Consider the following 18,380-nt stretch of genomic DNA (forward strand, 5'->3'; position numbering starts at 1 on the left):
ATCTAATACGCACCCACATAAAAGAAAAAGTCAATTCAAGTTGGGGCGAGGGAGAATGACGGGCAGGGAGAGGGGATGGGGGTGAGGACTGGTATGCTCTCACTAAATGGGCACAATGTAAGGGTACTGGCACACCTTTTGGGTGCGTGACACAACCACAAGAGGGACTCTACCTAACATATGCAAATATCATAACCCAGTTGTTTATATACTCACATTAAACTGAAAGAAAAAAAGGGGTTGTGGTTGAGAACAATGCTTATAGAATCAGACATAATCCCACCTCAATTACAGCTCTGTGACTCACTTGTCACGTGGGATAATAAAGATGGGCAGGGAGAAACGAAGATTCTCAGACCCCATTCCAGGCCCACTGAATCAGAATGTAAATTTTATTTGGATAAGATCTCCAGTAACTCATGTGTACATTTCTATTAGTAAATTCAAGTATAATAAAAGTGTACCTACTAAACCAAGGCTCTCCAATTGGTAGCCCATACACTGAATTTTCCTAGAGACTTGTTTTTCTTTTTGAGACAGAGTCTCAAACTGTCATCCTGGGTAGAGTGCTGAGGCGTCACAGTTCACAACAACCTCAACTCCTAGGCTTAAGTGATTCTCTTGCCTCAGCCTCCCAAGTACCTGGGATTACAGGTGCCTGCCACAACATCTGGCTATTTTTTGGTTGCAGCCGTCATTGTTGTTTGGCAGGCCCGGGCTGGATTCGAACTCACCAACTCTGGTGTATGTGGCTGGTGCCTTAGCTACTTGAGCTACAGGTGCCTAGCCTGGAGACTTGTTTTGACTGTTCTGGCTTGGTGGTTTAAAAACATCAGACTGAAACACAAGACTCCAGTTTCCCATGTCTTCATCACTCCCTACTGCATAGCACCCTTAACACTTCCATTTATGCTACTACAGGCCCCTGCAGGCATTTGAGTTTACACCTCCCTCTGGCTCAGATCCTTTAGCTAACATTTGCATAGTATGGCATAGGTTTCTAAATTTGAAGCAAGGCACTGAAATCAGACAGATCTAGTTTCAAATCCTGATTTGGGTGTCATATGTGTTATATTACCTTGGCTAAGTTACTCCCCTCGCTGATCTCACTTTCCACACCTGTAAAATGGGGAATCAAAACATATACCTGCAAGGTTATTGCATGGATTAAAAATAACATGTACAAAGCACCCAGGAGGAAGTAGGAGGTCACTAAACAGAAGTAATTAGTAGTAGTGGCAGCAGCTGTAGTTGTCTTAGCCCAATGTGGATACCAGGTATTATGATTATTCCCATTTTATGATAAAATGGAGGCTCTGAGACATCTAGAACCTTCCCCAAGGTTACACAGTGGTGGAGTGAGGACTCAAACCCATGTCCTCTAGCTCTAGATCTGCACCGTCCACTAGAATCTTCTGTGAGGACACAGGTATTACATAACTGTGTTGCTCATCTGGCAGCCACTATCCACATGTGGTTACTGAGCACTGGAAACATGGGTGGTCCAAGTTGAGGTGTGCTATGTAAAACACGCACCTGATTTTAAAGACTTAGTACCAAAAAAAAAAAAAAAGAGTACAAAACATTGAATTACATTTTTGTTAATTATGTTGAAATAATAACATTTTAAGGCCAGGCATAGTGGCTCATGCCTGTAATCTTAGCACTCTGGGATGCTGAGGCAAGTGGTGGCTTAAGCTTAGGAGTTAAAGACCAGCCTGAGAAAGAGCAAGACCCTGACTCTATTAAAAATAGAAAAAATTAGCTGAGCATCATGGCAGCCACCTGTAGTCATGGCTACCTGGGAAAATGAGGCAAGAGGATTGCCTGAGCCCAAGAGTTTGAGGTTGCAGTGAGCTATGATAATGCCATGGCACTCTACCCAGGACAACAGAGTGAGATTCTATCTCAAAGAAAAAAAAAAAGGAAAGACAGAAATAATAACATTTTAGAAATATTGGGTTTATATATAATACATATATATTATATATACACATATATATGTGTGTATGTATCTATCTCATTAAGATTAATCTCACCTGGATCTTTTTACTTTTTTTTTTTTTTTAGAGACAGAGTCTCACTTTGTCACCCTTAGTAGAGTGCCGTGGTATCACAGCTCACAGTAACCTCCAGCTCTTGGGCTTAGGCAATTCTCTTGCCTCAGCCTCCTGACTAGCTGGGACTACAGGCGCCTGCCACAACGCCCAGCTATTTTTTGTTGTCGTTTGGCTAGGGCCAGGTTTGAACCCGCCACCCTCGGTATATGGGGCGCCCTACTCACTGAGCCACAGGTGCCGCCCTTCTTTTTACTTTTTAACATGTAAATGAAAAAATTTACTTCCATAACTCGCATTTGGTTTCTACTGGACAGTGGAGCTTTAGAACTTCTCTGAGAACAAAACCTGAGATAAAGAACTTAATTTTTTGTTTAAAGGAAGGGGAACTTTGTGATATCACAATAGTCTGAGAAAGAATGTACCCACCAGAAAGAGACCTCAGGACCTTCCTTCGAGCTCAGTGACCCCTAAGGCCCGGAGAGAGGTGCGACTCACCCCATCTCACAGAAGTCAGCAGCATACACAGCTGGAACCAAGCCCAAGACTCCTCAGCCTCATTCCACCACTTGTTCCACCATTCAAGAGTACCTACTGGGATGTGGACATCAGTACTTTTACTTGGGCCCCTGGAACCCTGGGATAACACACGTTGAGTCTGAGGCCAGTGACTTTGAGAAGGTGATATCCTCTGGGAGGGTTTCCTGAGCCAAACCCCGAGCTGCAGTTGACATTGCCTGGAGCCTACTCAGGTGGAGAAGCCCTCCACTGTTACGTCAGGACTGCATTACTTGGAGGGGTGGCTCTTGTTATAGATGAGGAAATCTGAGATGTCATGCCACACATTGCTGTCCTGGTAGAGGTAGGTCATGGAGGACTGCAGCGAGGGCTGCAGCGTGGGCCGGTGATACTCAAAGAGCCACAGGACCAGCCCCCACACCACTGCAGTTAACATCGGGAACAGGTCCCACCTGGGCTCAGGGATGTAGCCCTTCTCCACACCCAAGCGGCACAGGGCAAACAGGACACGAGACAACAGGTACATGTTGATCTGCAGGGAGAGGATAACAGGGATTACTGGTGGGTGCAGCCACCGGGAACCTTCTGCCCACCCATTCCCTCACACTGATCAGTGTTCTTCCAAGCTGATGTGCCAAGAGAGCTTGAGGTATATGTAGCAGACATTTATTTATTTATTGTTGAAACAGAGTCTCACTCTGTCACCCTGGGCAGAGTGCTGTGGCATCATCATAGCTGACAATAACCTCAAACTCTTGGGCTCAAGTGATCCTCCCGCCTTAACCTCTCAAGTAGCTAGGACTACAGGAGCCTGCCACCACACCTGACTTGACTTCCCTTGCCTTCCCTTCCTTTTCTTTTCTTGTCGTAGAGTCTCTGTCCCCCTGGATAGTGCCATGACAACATAGCTCACAATAACCTCAAACTCTTGGGCTTAAGTAATCCTCTTGCCTCAGCCTCTTGAGTAGCTAGGATTATAGGCACCTGCCACAATACCTGGCTTGTTTTTTCTATTTTTATTTATTTATTTATTTATTTATTTGATTATTTATTTTGAAGACAGAGCCTCACTTTCTTACCCCTGGTAGAGTGCTCACAGCAACCTCAAACTCCTGGGCTCAAGTGATCCTCAGCCTTCCAAATAGCTGGGACTACAGGCACCCGCCAAAACATTTGGCTATGTTTTAGAGACGAGGTCTCCCTCTTGCTCAGGCTGGTCTCCAACTCTTGAGCTCAGGCAATCCACCCATCTTGGCCTTCCAAAGTGCAAGGATGACAGGCATGAGCCACTAGTGCCCGGCCTTTTTTTCTATTTTTATTAGAGATAGGGTCTTGCTGGTCTCAGGCTGGTCTCGAACTCCTGAGCTCAAGCAATTCACCTGCCTCAGCCTCCCAGAGTGCTAGGAGTGTAGGTGTGAGCCATTGTGCCCAACCTTGTAACAGACATTTTAATATTTAATATTCTTGTTTATGTCTTTTCTTCTTCTTCTTTTTTTGAGACAGACTCTCACTTTGTTGCCCTTAGTAGAGTGACATGGCGTCATAGCTCACAGCAACCTCAAACTCTTGGGCTCTAGCAATTCTCCTGCCTTAGCCTCCTGAGTAGCTGGAACTACAGGCACCGCCCACAATGCCTGGCTATTTTTAGAGATGAGGTCACGCTCTGGCTCAGGCTGGTCTCAAACCCATGAGCTCAGGCAATCTGGGCAATCAGATCAATCAGGCAATCAGGCAATCCTCCCAGAGTGCTAGGATTACAGGCATGAGCCACCGTGCCTAGCCCTCTTTTATTATTCTTTTTCATTAGAAATTAAAAACACTGTAGTCCCAGCTGCTCGGGAGGCTGAGGCAAGAGAATCGCTTAAGCCCAGGAGTTGGAGGTTGCTGTGAGCTGTGTGAGGCCACGGCACTCTACAGAAGGGCCATAAAGTGAGACTCTGTCTCTACAAAAAAAAAAAGAAATTAAAAACAAATGAGGCTAGGAGTGGTGGCTTATGCCTGTAACCCCAGCATTCTGGGAGGCCAAGGAGGGAGGATTGCTTGAGGTCAAGAGTTCAAAACCAGGCAGCACCTGTAGCTCAGTGGTAGGGCACCAGCCACATACACCAAGGGTGGTAGGTTCGAACCCAGCCCAGGCCAGCTAAACAATGACAAATGCAACCAAAAAAAAAAAAAAATAGTCAGTCATTGTGGCAGATACCTGTAGTCCCAGCTACTTGGGAGGCTGAGGCAGGAGGATTGCTTAAGCCCGAGAGTTTGAGGTTGCTGTGAGCTGTGATGCCACCACACTCTACCCAGGGTGACGGCTTGAGACTCTGTCTCAAAGAAAAGGGCAGCACCTGTGGCTCAGTGAGTAGGGCGCCAACCCCATATACTGAGGGTGGTGGGTTCAAACCCTGCCCCAGCCAAACTGCAACAAAAAATAGCCGGGCGTTGTGGCAGGCGCCTGTGGTCCCAGCTACTGGGGAGGCTGAGGCAAGAGAATAGCCTAAGCCCAGGAGCTGGAGGTTGCTGTGAGCTGTGATGGTACAACACTCTATCAAGGGCAATAAAGTGAGATTCTGTCTCTATAGAAAAAAAATAAAATAAAATAAAAGAGTTCAAGACCAGTCTGAGAAAGAGCGAGACCCTATCTCTAGAAAAAATAGAAAACTTGGGGTGGCGCCTGTGGCTCAGTGAGTAGGGCGCTGGCCCCATATGCAGAGGGTGGCGGGTTCAAACCCAGCCGTGGCCAAACTGCAACAACAAAAAAAATAGCTGGGCATTGTGGCGGGTGCCTGTAGTCCCAGCTGCTCGGGAGGCTGAGGCAAGAGAATCGTGTAAGCCCAAGAGTTAGAGGTTGCTGTGAGCCATGTGAGGCCACGGCACTCTACCCGAGGGTGGTACAGTGAGACTCTGTCTCTACAAAAAAAAAATAGAAAACTTAGCCAGGTGCAGTGATGCATGCCTCCAGTCCCAGCTGCCTGGAAGGATGAGGGAGGAACATCACTTGAGTCCAGTCCAGCTAGGCTGACACCACTGCCTTCCAGACAGGATGGTAGAGTGAGACCTTGTCTCCAAAAATAAAGTAAAATACAAGTAGCATTTAATTTCATCATTATTATCCTTCCCTAAAAAAGGGAATTTTAAGCCAGAAAAGGACAAGTCACAGACTTTTTTTTTTTTTTTGACAGTCTATGTCGCTCTCAGTAGAGTGCTGTGGCATCATAGCTCACAGCAACCTCAAACTCTTGGGCTTAAGCGATTCTCTTGCCTCAGCCTCCCAAGTAGCTGGAACTACAGGAGCCTGCCACAACGCCTGGCTATTTTTTTGTTGCATTTGTCATTGTTATTTAGCAGGCCCAGGCCGGGTTCGAACCCACCTGCCTCTGTGTATGTGGCCAGCGCCCTAACCACTGAGTTATGGGCATTTTTTTTTTTCTTAAAGACTAGTCAAGTGAAGCAGTAGGAGTGGAGAAGGAACAAATGAATCTGTAACTGGTTGTGATCAATTAGTTGTAAACACTACTGCAGTTGGACCAGCCATAAGAGATAATTCTTGGAGTTTAGTGTTTTCTTTTACTGTAGGGTCATTTTTTCCCCTCATTTCACTAGAGAGTTGTTTTTTTTTTTTTTTTTTTTGTAGAGACAGTCTCACTTTATCACCCTCGGTAGAGTGCCGTGGCATCACACAGCTCACAGCAACCTCCAACTCCTGGGCTTAGGCAATTCTCTTGCCTCAGCCTCCCGAGTAGCTGGGACTACAGGCGCCCGTCACAATGCCTGGCTATTTTTCTGTTGCAGTTCGGCCGGGGCCAGGCTTGAACTCACCACCCTCGGTATATAGGGCCAGCGCCTACCGACTGAGCCACAGGCACCGCCCTAGAGAGAGGTTTTTTGCATAAAAGCTTTGCCCCAGAGAGCAGTATGTACTTTAATTTTGGGAATTATGGAACTTCATCAAGCTACTTGGTTGACAGATGGAGAATCTGAGGGGAAGTGACTTTCCCAAGATCACACAAGAACTGGAAAATCACAGACCTCAGGCAGGGAAGGGTCCAAGAGCTCATATTCTTCAACCCCAACTGTCACCTCTATACCTGATCCAGGGCCCACATCCCAGCCCCGCCCTCAGGGGAACATCTTTACCTGGCTGTTGATGTTGTTGTTGTCTCCAAACACCAGGATGCCCCCAATGAAAGCAGCCAGGAAAGAGTGAAATTGGTAGGTCTTGCCCTGCATGTAGGACTGCAGGGCACAGAGACCCTTGTAGGTAAACACAAAGCAGGCCAGGTTCCTGGAGTGGGTGTACGTGGCCTGCAGGATGGCCCGAAGCTTCTCCCGGAGGCTGCACAGAAACAGGGAGTCCCCCATGAGAATAGGCCCAGTTGTTCCAACAGCAAAACTGTACCAGCCACGGAGCTCATGGCCAATGCTCATTCCATCCAGGCCTCTACCCATCATGTCCTCGGGGGCCTGGACTCAACACCATCTCTTCAGAGAAGCCTTCTCTGATCACCTACAGAAAACAATGCCTATCATATCCCATCCTCTGACCCTACTTTTTTTTTCCGTATCACCAGCTGACATCTACATGCTTGTTTATTATCTTCCCTGACCTTTGTCCTACCCAAGGACAAGTTACTGGAGAGTGGTATCTAGATCTGGCTTATTTAGCCTCAGGACCCACAACAGGGCTTGGCACATAGTAGATGTTCAATAAATTTTTTATTGGGCGGCGCCTGTGGCTCAGTCGGTAAGGCGCCAGCCAATATACCAAGGGTGGCAGGTTCAAACCTGGCCCTGGCCAAACTGTAACCAAAAAATAGCCGGGCACCTGTAGTCCCAGCTACTCGGGAGGCTGAGGCAAGAGAATCGCTTAAGCCCAGGAGTTGGAGGTTGCTGTGAGCTGTGTGAGGTCACGGCACTCTACCGAGGGCCATAAAGTGAGACTCTGTCTCTATAAAAAAAAAATAAAAATAAATAAATAAATAAATAAATACATTTTTTATTCATTCATTTACTCATTTAGAGATGTGGTCTCACTATGCTCCCCAGACTGGTCTCACATTCCTGGGTTCAAGTAATGCCCCCACCTTAGCCTCTGGAGTAGCTGGGGCTACAACATGACCTACCATGGCCAACTAAAACGTTTTTTTTTTTTTTTTTTAAATAAATGTGAAGAAAGGAATACAAGAATGAGTGTCCACTACATGCTGGATCTGGGGACACAAGTCTGTAAACAAACTGATCTACTCACCACCCTCATGGGGCTCATGTTCCAATGGCAGCAGGAAATGTGAAATAATCACAAAAGAAGGGTCAAACTTTGACCTTGAGGAAAGAGCTGATGAATGGGAAAGAGTGCATGAGGTCAAGGGGGTGGGAGGTTGCATCAGAGGCACCTGGCTCAGCACAGGAAAGGCCCTGAGAAGGGATCAAGCATGGGGAGTAAAGGAACAGAGAAAAGCCACTGTGGCCTGAGCTGAGAATGTGTGAGGAGAAGGATTGGGGCAGAGGCTTGGGAGCCGGGCTGCTTTGTTTTTGTCTTGAGAAGTGACATTTAAGTAGAGAAGGGGATTCAGTTTATCTTTTAAGAATCATTAAGGGCCAGGCATGGTGGCTCACACCTATAATCTCAGCACTCTGGGAAGCCAAGGTGGGCAGATCGCCTGAGCTCTGGAGTTAGAGACCAACCTTAACTGGAGCGAGACTCTGCCTCTAAAAATAGCAGGGCGTTGTATTGGGCACCTGTAGTCCCAGCTACTAGGGAGGCTGAGGCAAGAGAATGGCTTGAGCCCAGGAGTCTGAGGTTGCTGTGAGCTATGACACAAAACTCAACCCCAGGGCAACAGAGTGAGGCTCTGTCTCAAAAATAAATAAATAAGGCTTGGCGCCTGTAGCTCGGCAGCTAGGGTGCCAGTCACATACACCAGGGCTGGCGGGTTCAAACTCTGCCTGGGCCTGCCAAACAACAATGACAAGTATAGCAACAACAAAAAATAGCCAGGTGTTGTGGTGGGCACCTGTGGTCGCAGCTACTTGGGAGGCCAAGGCAAGAGAATTGATTAAGCCCAAGAGTTTGGGTAATACCTGTGGCTCAGAGGAGTAGGGCACTAGCCCCATATGCCAGAGGTGGCAGGTTCAAACCGCGAAAAAAAAAAAAAAAAAAGCCCAAGAGTTTGAGGTTGCTGTGAGCCGTGATACCTCAGCACTTTATCGAAGGTGACATAGTGAGACTCTCTCTCAAAAAAAAAAAAATAATAATAAATAATAAAATAAATAAATAAATATCAATCACGAGGGGGCAGCAAAGGGAAGGCAGGGAAAGGAGCAGTGTGTACTCCTCACTTCAGGAATGGCAAACTCAAGTGACCCTAGAAGAGTGAGGTGGTTCCACCAGGCCCTGTGGAATCTGCTAGGTGGGCGGGGACACCAAGAGCAGTTGGTTCTCATCCTATGGCAACAAATTCTAAGGCAGGAAAGCTGGATTCTCATGTGAAATCTCCCAGTTTATAAATGTTGGCACTATACTGCCTTCGAAACATTTCTAGAGACTGACCACGCTTCTCCCTTCCACTGCCACCACTAAGACCTGAGCTACCTTCATTGCTCATTTGGATTATTGCCACAGCCTTCCAGTGCAAACCTACTTCTGCCCTTGCACAGTCCCTCCCAACCTCCCGCCATACCAATTTCTTCTTAACCCAGCAGCAAATTCTTAACATTCACACTGTTAAAACGTAAGTCAAATAATGCACACTCCTGCTCAAAATCTTACAGTGATGTCCTGATTAAAGAAAAAAGCCAAACTCAAATAGCCGGGCGTTGTGGCAGGCGCCTGTAGTCCCAGCTGCTTGGGAGGCTGAGGCAAGAGAATCGCGTAAGCCCAAGAGTTAGAGGTTGCTGTGAGCCGTGTGACGTCACGGCACTCACCCGAGGGCGGTACAGTGAGACTGTCTTTACAAAAAAAAAAAAAAAGAAAAAAGCCAAACTCCTCTCTAAGCTCTAAAGCTGGAGAGAACCCATGCAGGTTTCTGCTGTAACCCCAATCTTCTTTCACCTTCAGTCCCTCCACTCCAGGCACCTCCCACTTACAGGCATGATCCTTCCTCAGGACCTTTGCACAGGCTGCTCCCACAGCCTGGAACATTCTTTCCCCTGACAGCCACTTGGCCAACCCTTTCATCTCCTAATAAGTCTTTACTACAATGTCACTTTCGTATAGCAGTCCCTATTTAATTTTGTAATCTGCTGCACCCAGCACCTCCGATGATCCCCTTTCCTTCTTTCCTGGCTCTATTTTTTCTTTTCTGCAGCCATATTGCCTTCTAACATACCACATACTTAATAAGGTAACCTTATTTAATATGGTTATTTTTGGCTACCCACTGCTGGAACGTAAGCTCTAGGAGGGCAGGGTCATTGTTTTATTCATTGCTAAATCCCTGGCACCTAGAACAATGTCTGATTCATAACAGATGCTCAATAAATATCTGCAGAATGAATGAGTTTGATTTTAAAAAAATGATTTGGAGGGAATAAAACAAACAAAAAACCCAGTATGATTCCTGTTAGATCTGTGTGAGTCTACATATATCATAACTAGGCCACACACTTTGTTTGAGAAGTGCCTTGAGGGAATAGTTACAGGAGATCAGAGGAAGGCCAAGAATCTTGAGTGAGAGAGGAGAGATGAAGGACAGCTTCCCAGAGGAAGTGATCCTTAGAGAACCAGTATGGGTTGCAGGGAGGGAAATAAGGATGGGGTGAGAAAGGAAAGACACTTCTGGAAGGGGATACTGAATGAGCAAATGTGGGAAATGGAACCAGATGACATGAGCATGGAATGGCAGTGAGTTGTGTGTGCCAAGGGCGCCCCAGGGTGGACACGGTAAAGATGTAGCTGAGGCCAGGCTGCAGAAGGCCTTAAAGTCCAGGCCTAGAAGTTGGGCTTCTTTGGAAGTCACAGGGCAGTATTAGCAGGGACAAAAGGCTCAGAGTTGGACTTTAGGATCTGTGGCAGGGGGATAGGCTAGACTCAGTGAGGAAGGTACTGCAGCCGTGTTGGCACTGAGGGGTGACCACATTGTCTCCCAGTTTGAAAGGTATCCATAGGGGTAGCTACCTGCCAGTCCGGAAGAGAAAGGTCATGACCAGCGCATGAGGGGCCCGGATTTTGGCTCCATAGCTGTGGAAACAGAAGAACATAGTTACTACAGCATCACTGTACCATGGTATCTTTATGGGCCCTCCCTCTGACAACTTATCCCTTCCTCATCCCTAATTCTAACACTTCTTTGGGAGAAGAAATAATGCTGGCTTTACAGTTAGATCTGGATTCAAATCTCAGCTCTGATACTTCTTTTTTTTTTTTTTTTTTTTTAATTTTTTTTTTTTTTTGTAGAGACAGAGTCTCACTGTACCGCCCTCGGGTAGAGTGCCGTGGCGTCACACGGCTCACAGCAACCTCCAACTCTTGGGCTTACGCGATTCTCTTGCCCCAGCCTCCCGAGCAGCTGGGACTACAGGCACCCGCCACAACACCCGGCTATTTTTTGGATGCAGTTTGGCCAGGGCTGGGCTTGAACCCGCCACCCTCGGCACATGGGGCCGGCGCCCCACTCACTGAGCCACAGGCGCCGCCCAGCTCTGATACTTCTTGATAATGTGGGCTCAGACTTGTCATTTAACTTCTCTGAACCTTAGGTTCCTCAACTATAAATAGGGATGTTAAACCTCAGAGGAATAGCTATCATTGTGATGGAAAAAGACAGTATATGTAAAAGCTCTCCACCAACCTTGCTCAACTGGCTTCATGGAGTTGTTCCTTCAGTTCCATCCTGACGTTCCCATCTTTTATTTTACTTATTTATTTTATTTCATTTTATTTATTATTTTTTTTAAGAGACAGAGCCTCAAGCTGTCACCCTCGGTAGAGTGCTGTGGCATCACAGCTCACAGCAACCTCCAACTCCTGGGCTCAAGCGATTCTCCTGCCTCCGCCTCCCAAGTAGCTGGGACCACTGGCGCCTGCCATAACACCCAGCCATTTTTTGGTTGTAGTTGTCATTGTTGTTTGACGGGCCGGACTGGATTCGAACCCGCCAGCTCAGGTATATGTGGCTGGCGCCTTAGCCTCTTGAGCCACAGGTGCCGAGCCTTTATTATTTATTATTATTTTTTTTTTTGGCCAGGGCTGAGTTTGAACCCGCCACCTCTGGCATATGGGACCGGCGCCCTACTCCTTGAGCCACAGGCACCGCCCGCCTTTATTATTTTTTTGTTTGCTTTTGTTTTTTTGAGACAGAGCCTCAAGCTGTCACCCTGGGTAGAGTACCATGGCGTCACAGCTCACAGCAACCTCCATCTCCTGGGCTTAAGCGATTCTCTTGCCTCAGCCTCCCAAGTAGCTGGGACTACAGGTGCCCGCCACAACACCCGGCTATTTTTTGGTTGTAGTTGTCATTGTTGTTTGGCAGGCCTGGGCCAGATTCAAACCTGCCAGCTCTGGTGTATGTGGCTGGTGCCTTATCCACTTGAGCTACAGATGCTGAAGTAAGCTTTTTTTTTTTTTGACAAAGATTCTCACTTTGCAAAAAAAAAAAAAGATTTTCACTTTGCCACCCTCAGGAGAGGGCAAACTCTTGGGCCAAAGAGATCCTCTTGTCTCAGTCTCTTGAGTAGCTGGGACTACAGGCACCCACAACAATACCTGGCCATTTTTAGAGAGGTCTTGTTCTTTCTGTGGCTGGTCTTGAACTCCTGAGCTCAGGCAATCTATCTACCTCAGCCTCCCAGAGTCCTAGGATTACAAGGATGACCCCCAACCAACATTCCCATCTTTAAAACATGTAAATCCCATCTCATTGCTCCAAGCTTAAAAGCCACTGACACCTTCCTCCTACTCACAGAACAGAGCCCAGGCACCTTTTTAGCCTTGAACACACTGCAGGCCACGGCCCCTACTCCTACCAGCCATTCCAGAGGCTGAGGCAGGAGGATCACTTAAACCCCAGAGTCTGAGGTTGCTATGAGCTAGGCTGAAGCCATGGGATTCTAGCCTGGCAACAGAGTGAGACTCCATCTCAAAATACCAATGAATAAATAAATGAAAGAAACTGGTACTCTAGCCTTGCAGGGGTCCTCAAACTTTTTAAACAGGGGGCCAGTTTACTGTCCCTCAGACCGTTGGAGGGCTGGACTATAGTTTTAAAAAAAAAACTATGAAAAAATTCTTATGCACACTGCACGTATCTTATTTTGAAGTAAAAAATGAAACGGGAACAAATACAATGACACCGTCTCATGTGGCCTGTGGGCCGCAGTTTGAGGACGCCTGCTAGGGCCTAACCCCAAAAAGTACCTGCTCTGGCTGAGAAGGTCCTCTGAGATTACACAGAGTGGGTGTAGGAGCAGGTACAAAGTTGGCATTGGGCAATGCCTGCTGGCACCAGGGCCTGTGTGATTCTTATTCATTCTTGCTTTGCCCTGTGAATAGTTTGGCAAAGGGGCCACTATCATTACCTCAGGGTCCATCTCACCTTGGTCTTATCTCAGTGGCTGACATAATCTGGCTAGATCCCATGGGAACCAGTTTCTACCCGATTTTGAGTGGCCACAGAAGCCAAGAGTCTGGCCTTGGTTTGATTTCTGGCTCAACAATTCAGCCTTAACCAAGTGATGTGACTGTGAGCAAAGGGTTTACCTCTGAGCCAGGCTTTTTATCTGGAAAATGGAGACAATGGCAAATCCTACTTTACACATATTAATTCATTCAATAAGTATTCAAGTGTCTATCAGGTATTAGATGCTAGGAATACACCAAGGAACAAAACACATACAAATTTCCACCTCATGAAGCTTTTCTTTTCCACAAATTTCCATCTTTCATGAAGCTCTTACTCTGTCACCTGGGCTAGAGTGCCATGGCTTCAGCCTAGCTTGCAACAACCTCAAACTCCTGGGTTCAAGCAAGCCTCCTGCCTCCTGAGTAGCTGAGACTATACGTGTGGGCCACCACATCCAACTAATTTTTCTAATTTTAGTAGAGATGGGGTCTTGCTTTTGCTCAGGCTGGTCTTAAATTCCTGAGATCAAGCAATCTTCCTGCCTCCCAGAGTGCTAGAATTATAGGCATGAGTCACATGTCCAGCCTAAAGCTTATTTTTCAGTGACAGAGATGGACCATAAAAACAAGATATAGGCTTGACGCCTATAGCTCAAGAGGATAAGGCACCAGCCACATACACCAGAGCTGGTGTGTTTGAATCCAGACTGGGTCTGCCAAACAACAATGACAATTACAACCAAAAAATAGCCGGGCATTCTGGTGGGTGCCTGTAGTCCCAGCTACTCGGGAGGCCGAGGCAAAAGAATTGCTTAAGCCCACAAGTTGGAGGTTGCTGTGAGCTGTGATGCCAGAGCACTCTACCCAGGGCAACAGCTTGAGACTCTGTCTCAAAAAACAAAACAAAACAAAAAACCCACCAAGATACAGGCCAGGCATAAGGGGCTGGATGTGGTAGCTCACATCTATAATGCTAGGACTCTGGGAGGCTGAGGTGGGTGGATCACTTAAGATTAGGAGTTTGAGACCAGCCTGAGCAAGAGCAAGACCCCATCTCTAAAAACAGCCAGGTGTTGTGGCAGGCGCCTGTAGTCCCAGCTACTCGGGAGGCTGAGACAAGAGGATTACTTGAGCCCAGGAGTTTGAGGTTTCTGTGAGCTCTTACACCATGGCACTCTACCAAGGGTGACAAAGTGAAACTCTGTCTCAAAAAAAAAGACAAAATAAGACACAGGCCAGGCATGGATATAGGCTGGATACAGTGGTTCACACATATAATCTTATCAATATGAGAAGCCTAAGTGAGAGGATGGCCTGAGGCCAAGAGTAAAGAAACTAGCCTGAAAGACATAATGTGATCCCATCTCTACAAAAAATTGTTTTAAAAACATTAGTGTGTTGGCTCTGCACATGTAGCTCAGAGGCTAGGGCACCAGCCATATACACTGGAGCTGGCGGGTTCGAATCCAGCCTGGGCCTGCCAAACAACAATGACAACTACAACCAAAAAATAAAAATAGCTGGTTGTTGTGGTGGGCGCCTTGTAGTCCCAGCTACTTGGGAGACTGAGGCAAGAGAATCACTTAAGCCCAAGAGTTTGAGGTTGCTGTAAGCTGTGACGCCACAGCACTCTACCAAGGGCAACAAAGTGAGACTCCGTCTCAAAACAAACAAACAAAAAAACACATTAGTGTGGTGGTGGGTTCTGTAAGTCCACCTACTCTAAGTCCAGAAATTGGAGGTTTCAGCTGAGCTATAATAGTGTCACTGCACTCCAGCCTTGGCAACGGAGTGAGATTCCAACTCTTAAAAAAAAAAAAAAAAGATACATAAGTGAACGACTTAGTGTCAGATGGTGACAAGTACTATATAGAAAAAATAGAGGAGGAGGTAGGGAGTTCAGGGATGGCCTCCATGAGGAGGGAACACATAAACAGAGCCGTGAAAAAGGTGAGAAAATAAAATAGGGAGACATCCTGTGAGTATAACAACAGCAACGCCAACGGTGATTTTTACACATCAGGTGCTGTGCTGCACATTTCATACGTATTTACTCAATCCTGATAGTGTAAGTACTATTGTCATATCCATTTTGTGGAAATTGAGGCTTAGAGAAACTAAATGACTTGCTCAAGACCACACAGATAGGTGGAACCAGGGTTCAACGTGAGGATGAGCCTGACCACCTGACATGTTGCCAGGAAGATGCCAACTCCAGGGGGATGCAGACCTTTGTCTTGTGTGTTCCTCTTCTTTGTCCCCAATATTCACACCGTAGGCCCTCAATAAATGGTGGCTGTTATGCATGGAGTATAAGGGAGGACAAGCTCCCCTCTGGGCACCAGCCAGACAAAATAACCCTAAGACCTTTTCTGCAGGTACAACGGCTAGAATAGTTGCAGCTTCTTTTACATTCATTGTCACACCCCAGAAGCCCCCTTACCAAATGAGGACTTGACAGATGAAAAGTGAAAAGCAGGACAGGAGCCCATGGGCAGCATAGGCAAAAAATGTCTGTTGGCCTGGTAGAGGTCAGGGTCCAGTTTTCCATTGTGCAGATGGGGCCCCTGAGGCCGGACAGGCCCAGAGGCACACAGAGAAGCGGGGTGAACTGGACCCAAATGAAGGGATACAGAAGATTGGCATGGAGGCGTTCAAAGCAAAAGGGCCAGGTTGCAAAGCACGGAGATCCCAGAAACTGCAGTGGGAGCCCTGGCCCAGAGCTGCGTTGGGAATCCAAAATTCCGTTTCCCTTGCACAGACAGTAGACACCGAAATCTAGAGATATAAGAGGGCTGCTCCACAGCACACAGCACAGCGCCTCCGACCCCAGCCAGGACCGTCCCTCAGCCCCAGCCCTGCCCGACGGCCCCACTCACACAGCTCCGTTCCGAAAACCCTTAACCATGGCCAATGCAGCGTGGTAGCGGCGCTTGCGCAGCAGTGTGTTGATGGCTAGGAGCAGAGCCCGCACCTGTGGCGGGGCGGCCATAGCGCGAGCGGCCCGTGGAGCTTTGGAGGTGGAAGCGAACTGACAGCCACGGACTCCAGCTGTACTCCCCTTTGCTCCCCAGCAGGCCGTCGCGTCGTGGCACTTATAGGCTGAGTTTTCTGTCACTCTTCCAGGGCGACCCTATCACAGAGCGCAATCGTCTCGCAAGGGGAATGGGACGATCGCATTCTTCGGAATAGCTGTCTGATTGGAAAAGATAGAGAGCTTGTAACCAATCACAGTGAGCTCCATCTGACTCAGCCTCAGGAAGGTCGCACACGCACATTTGTCCAATCAGAAGACGTTTTCTTTTGGGTTCCGTTCATAGGTGGGCTGTGAAAGAAGCGTCTTGGAGCGAAGTTTACTAGAGGAGCAGTCGCGCTCCTTAAAGTTGGGGTGGGTGACTCTGGTGGTGACGGCGGGAGGAACGGGGCATATTCTTTAGACGCTACGGTTCTGACTGTTTAGCCGTTATCATAGCTATCTTTTTAGAGTGTAAATTACATGGCACCTGTAATATAAAATACAAACTCCTCCCGAAGGGGGTTCGGTGTGGTGGCTCACACCTGGTAAATCCTAGCACTCTGGGAGGCTGAGGTGGGAGGATCACTTGAGCTCAGTAATTCAAGACCAGCCTGAGCAAGAGCGAGACCCCGTGTCTACTAAAGAGAAAAATTGTCTCCGAGCGGCGCCTGTGGCTCAAAGGAGTAGGGCGCCGGTCCCATATACCGGAGGTGGCGGATTCAAACCCAGCCCCGGTCAAAAACTGCAAAATAAATAAAATAAAAATTTTCTCGGCGCCAGCCACAATACACCTGAGTTGGCGGGTTAGAATCCAGCCCGAGCCCGCCAAACAATGACGGCTGAGCCGGGCGTGGTGGTGGGCGCCTGCAGTCCCAGCTACTTGGGAGGCGGAGGCCGGAGAATCGCTTGAGCCCAGGAGTTGAAGGTTGCTGTGAGCTGTGATGCCAGAGCACTGTACCCAGGGTGACAGCTTGAGGCTCTGTCTCTAAATAAATAAATAGGGTGGCCCAGTGGGTAGGGCGCCGGCCCCATATACCGAGGGTGGCGGGTTCAAACCCGGCCCTGGTCAAACTGCAACAAAAACATAGCTGGGCGTTGTGGGGGGCGCCTGTAGTCCCAGCTACTCGGGAGGCTGAGGCAAAAGAATCACCTAAGCCCAGGAGCTGGAAGTTGCTGTGAGCTGTGTGATGCCATGCCACTCTACCAAGGGCAACAAAGTTGAGACTCTGTCTCTAAAAAAAATAAATGAAATAAAATAAAAAGACAAATTAGCAGGAAGTTGTGGTGGGCATCTGTAGTCTCAGCTACTCGGGAGGCTGAAGCAGGAGAATCGCTTGAACCTAGGAGTTTGAGATTGCTGTGAGCTACGGTGCCACAGCACTCTAGCCTGGGCAAAAGAGTGAGAGATTCTATCTCAAAAAATGAATGAATAAATAAATTAAAAATTTGGGATCAAGGGCGGCGCCTGTGGCTCAGTCGGTAATGCGCCGGCCTCATATACCTAGGGTGACGGGTTCAAACCCAGCCCTGGCCAAACTGCAACCAAAAAATAGCCAGGCGTTGTGGCGGGCACCTGTAGTCCCAGCTACTCGGGAGGCTGAGGCAAGAGAATCGCTTAAGCCCAGGAGTTGGAGGTTGCTGTGAGCTGTGTGAGGCCACAGCACTCTACCGAGGGCCATAAAGTGAGACCCTGTCTCTACAAAAAAAAAAAAATTTGGGATCAAAATGAATGAATGAATAAAAAATCTGGGATCAGGCCCCTGCCTCCCATATTCCACCTCTTGTCATCGAACACTTCTCCAACCAAACTGGCCTCCTTTCTGTTCCTTGAGCATGCCAGGAACCCTTCTTTCTCAGGGCCTTCCCACTTGCTATTTTCCTGCCGGGTATGCACCACTCTCATCTTTTCTCATGGCTGGCTGCTTCCCAACCTTCAGGTTTCAGCTAAAATGCCACCTTATCAGAGAGGACTGCCTAGATATCCCTGTACTCTGACTCATTAACCTGTTTATTTTTTCTTCATGGAACTTTTCATACTTTGAAATTGTTGGTTTACAACATGTTCATTATCCATTCCCCTTACCAGACTGTCAATTCTATGAAGGCAGAAACCTCATCTTGTTTTCTGCTGTCATCCCAGCACTGTAACGCCAACACATGCTTGTTGAAGCAAGACAGTTTTGTGTTACCAGGGCCCAAAGTATGGATGGGTGATGTTTACATATGATATCACTGCGTG

At 47.6% G+C, this 18,380-nt stretch overlaps 1 protein-coding gene across 1 annotated transcript; it reads right to left on the bottom strand.

Annotated features, from left to right (window-relative positions):
• Positions 1-380: 380 nt before the first annotated feature.
• PXMP4 (peroxisomal membrane protein 4) lies at positions 381-16,209 on the bottom strand. The gene is made up of 4 exons (XM_053574612.1): positions 16,005-16,209; positions 10,684-10,746; positions 6,705-6,903; positions 381-3,108 (listed from the first exon to the last, which is right to left on the bottom strand). Exons 1-4 carry the CDS (start codon positions 16,115-16,117, stop codon positions 2,845-2,847), a joined length of 639 nt encoding a protein of 212 aa, XP_053430587.1. The 5' UTR covers positions 16,118-16,209; the 3' UTR covers positions 381-2,844.
• Positions 16,210-18,380: the final 2,171 nt, after the last annotated feature.

This window comes from Nycticebus coucang, chromosome 21, assembly GCF_027406575.1.
Source record: "Nycticebus coucang isolate mNycCou1 chromosome 21, mNycCou1.pri, whole genome shotgun sequence".
Taxonomy (NCBI): domain Eukaryota; kingdom Metazoa; phylum Chordata; class Mammalia; order Primates; family Lorisidae; genus Nycticebus; species Nycticebus coucang.

Coding starts and splice junctions, on each gene's coding strand:
- PXMP4 (XM_053574612.1), bottom strand. CDS start 16,117: ATGGCCGCCCCGCCACAGGTGCGGGCTCTGCTCCTAGCCATCAACACA. Junction 6,904..10,683: donor TTTCTCTTCCGGACTGGCAG/GTAGCTACCCCT, acceptor GTTTCTGTGCAG/CCTCCGGGAGAAGCTTCGGG. Junction 3,109..6,704: donor ACAACAACATCAACAGCCAG/GTAAAGATGTTC, acceptor CTCTCCCTGCAG/ATCAACATGTACCTGTTGTC.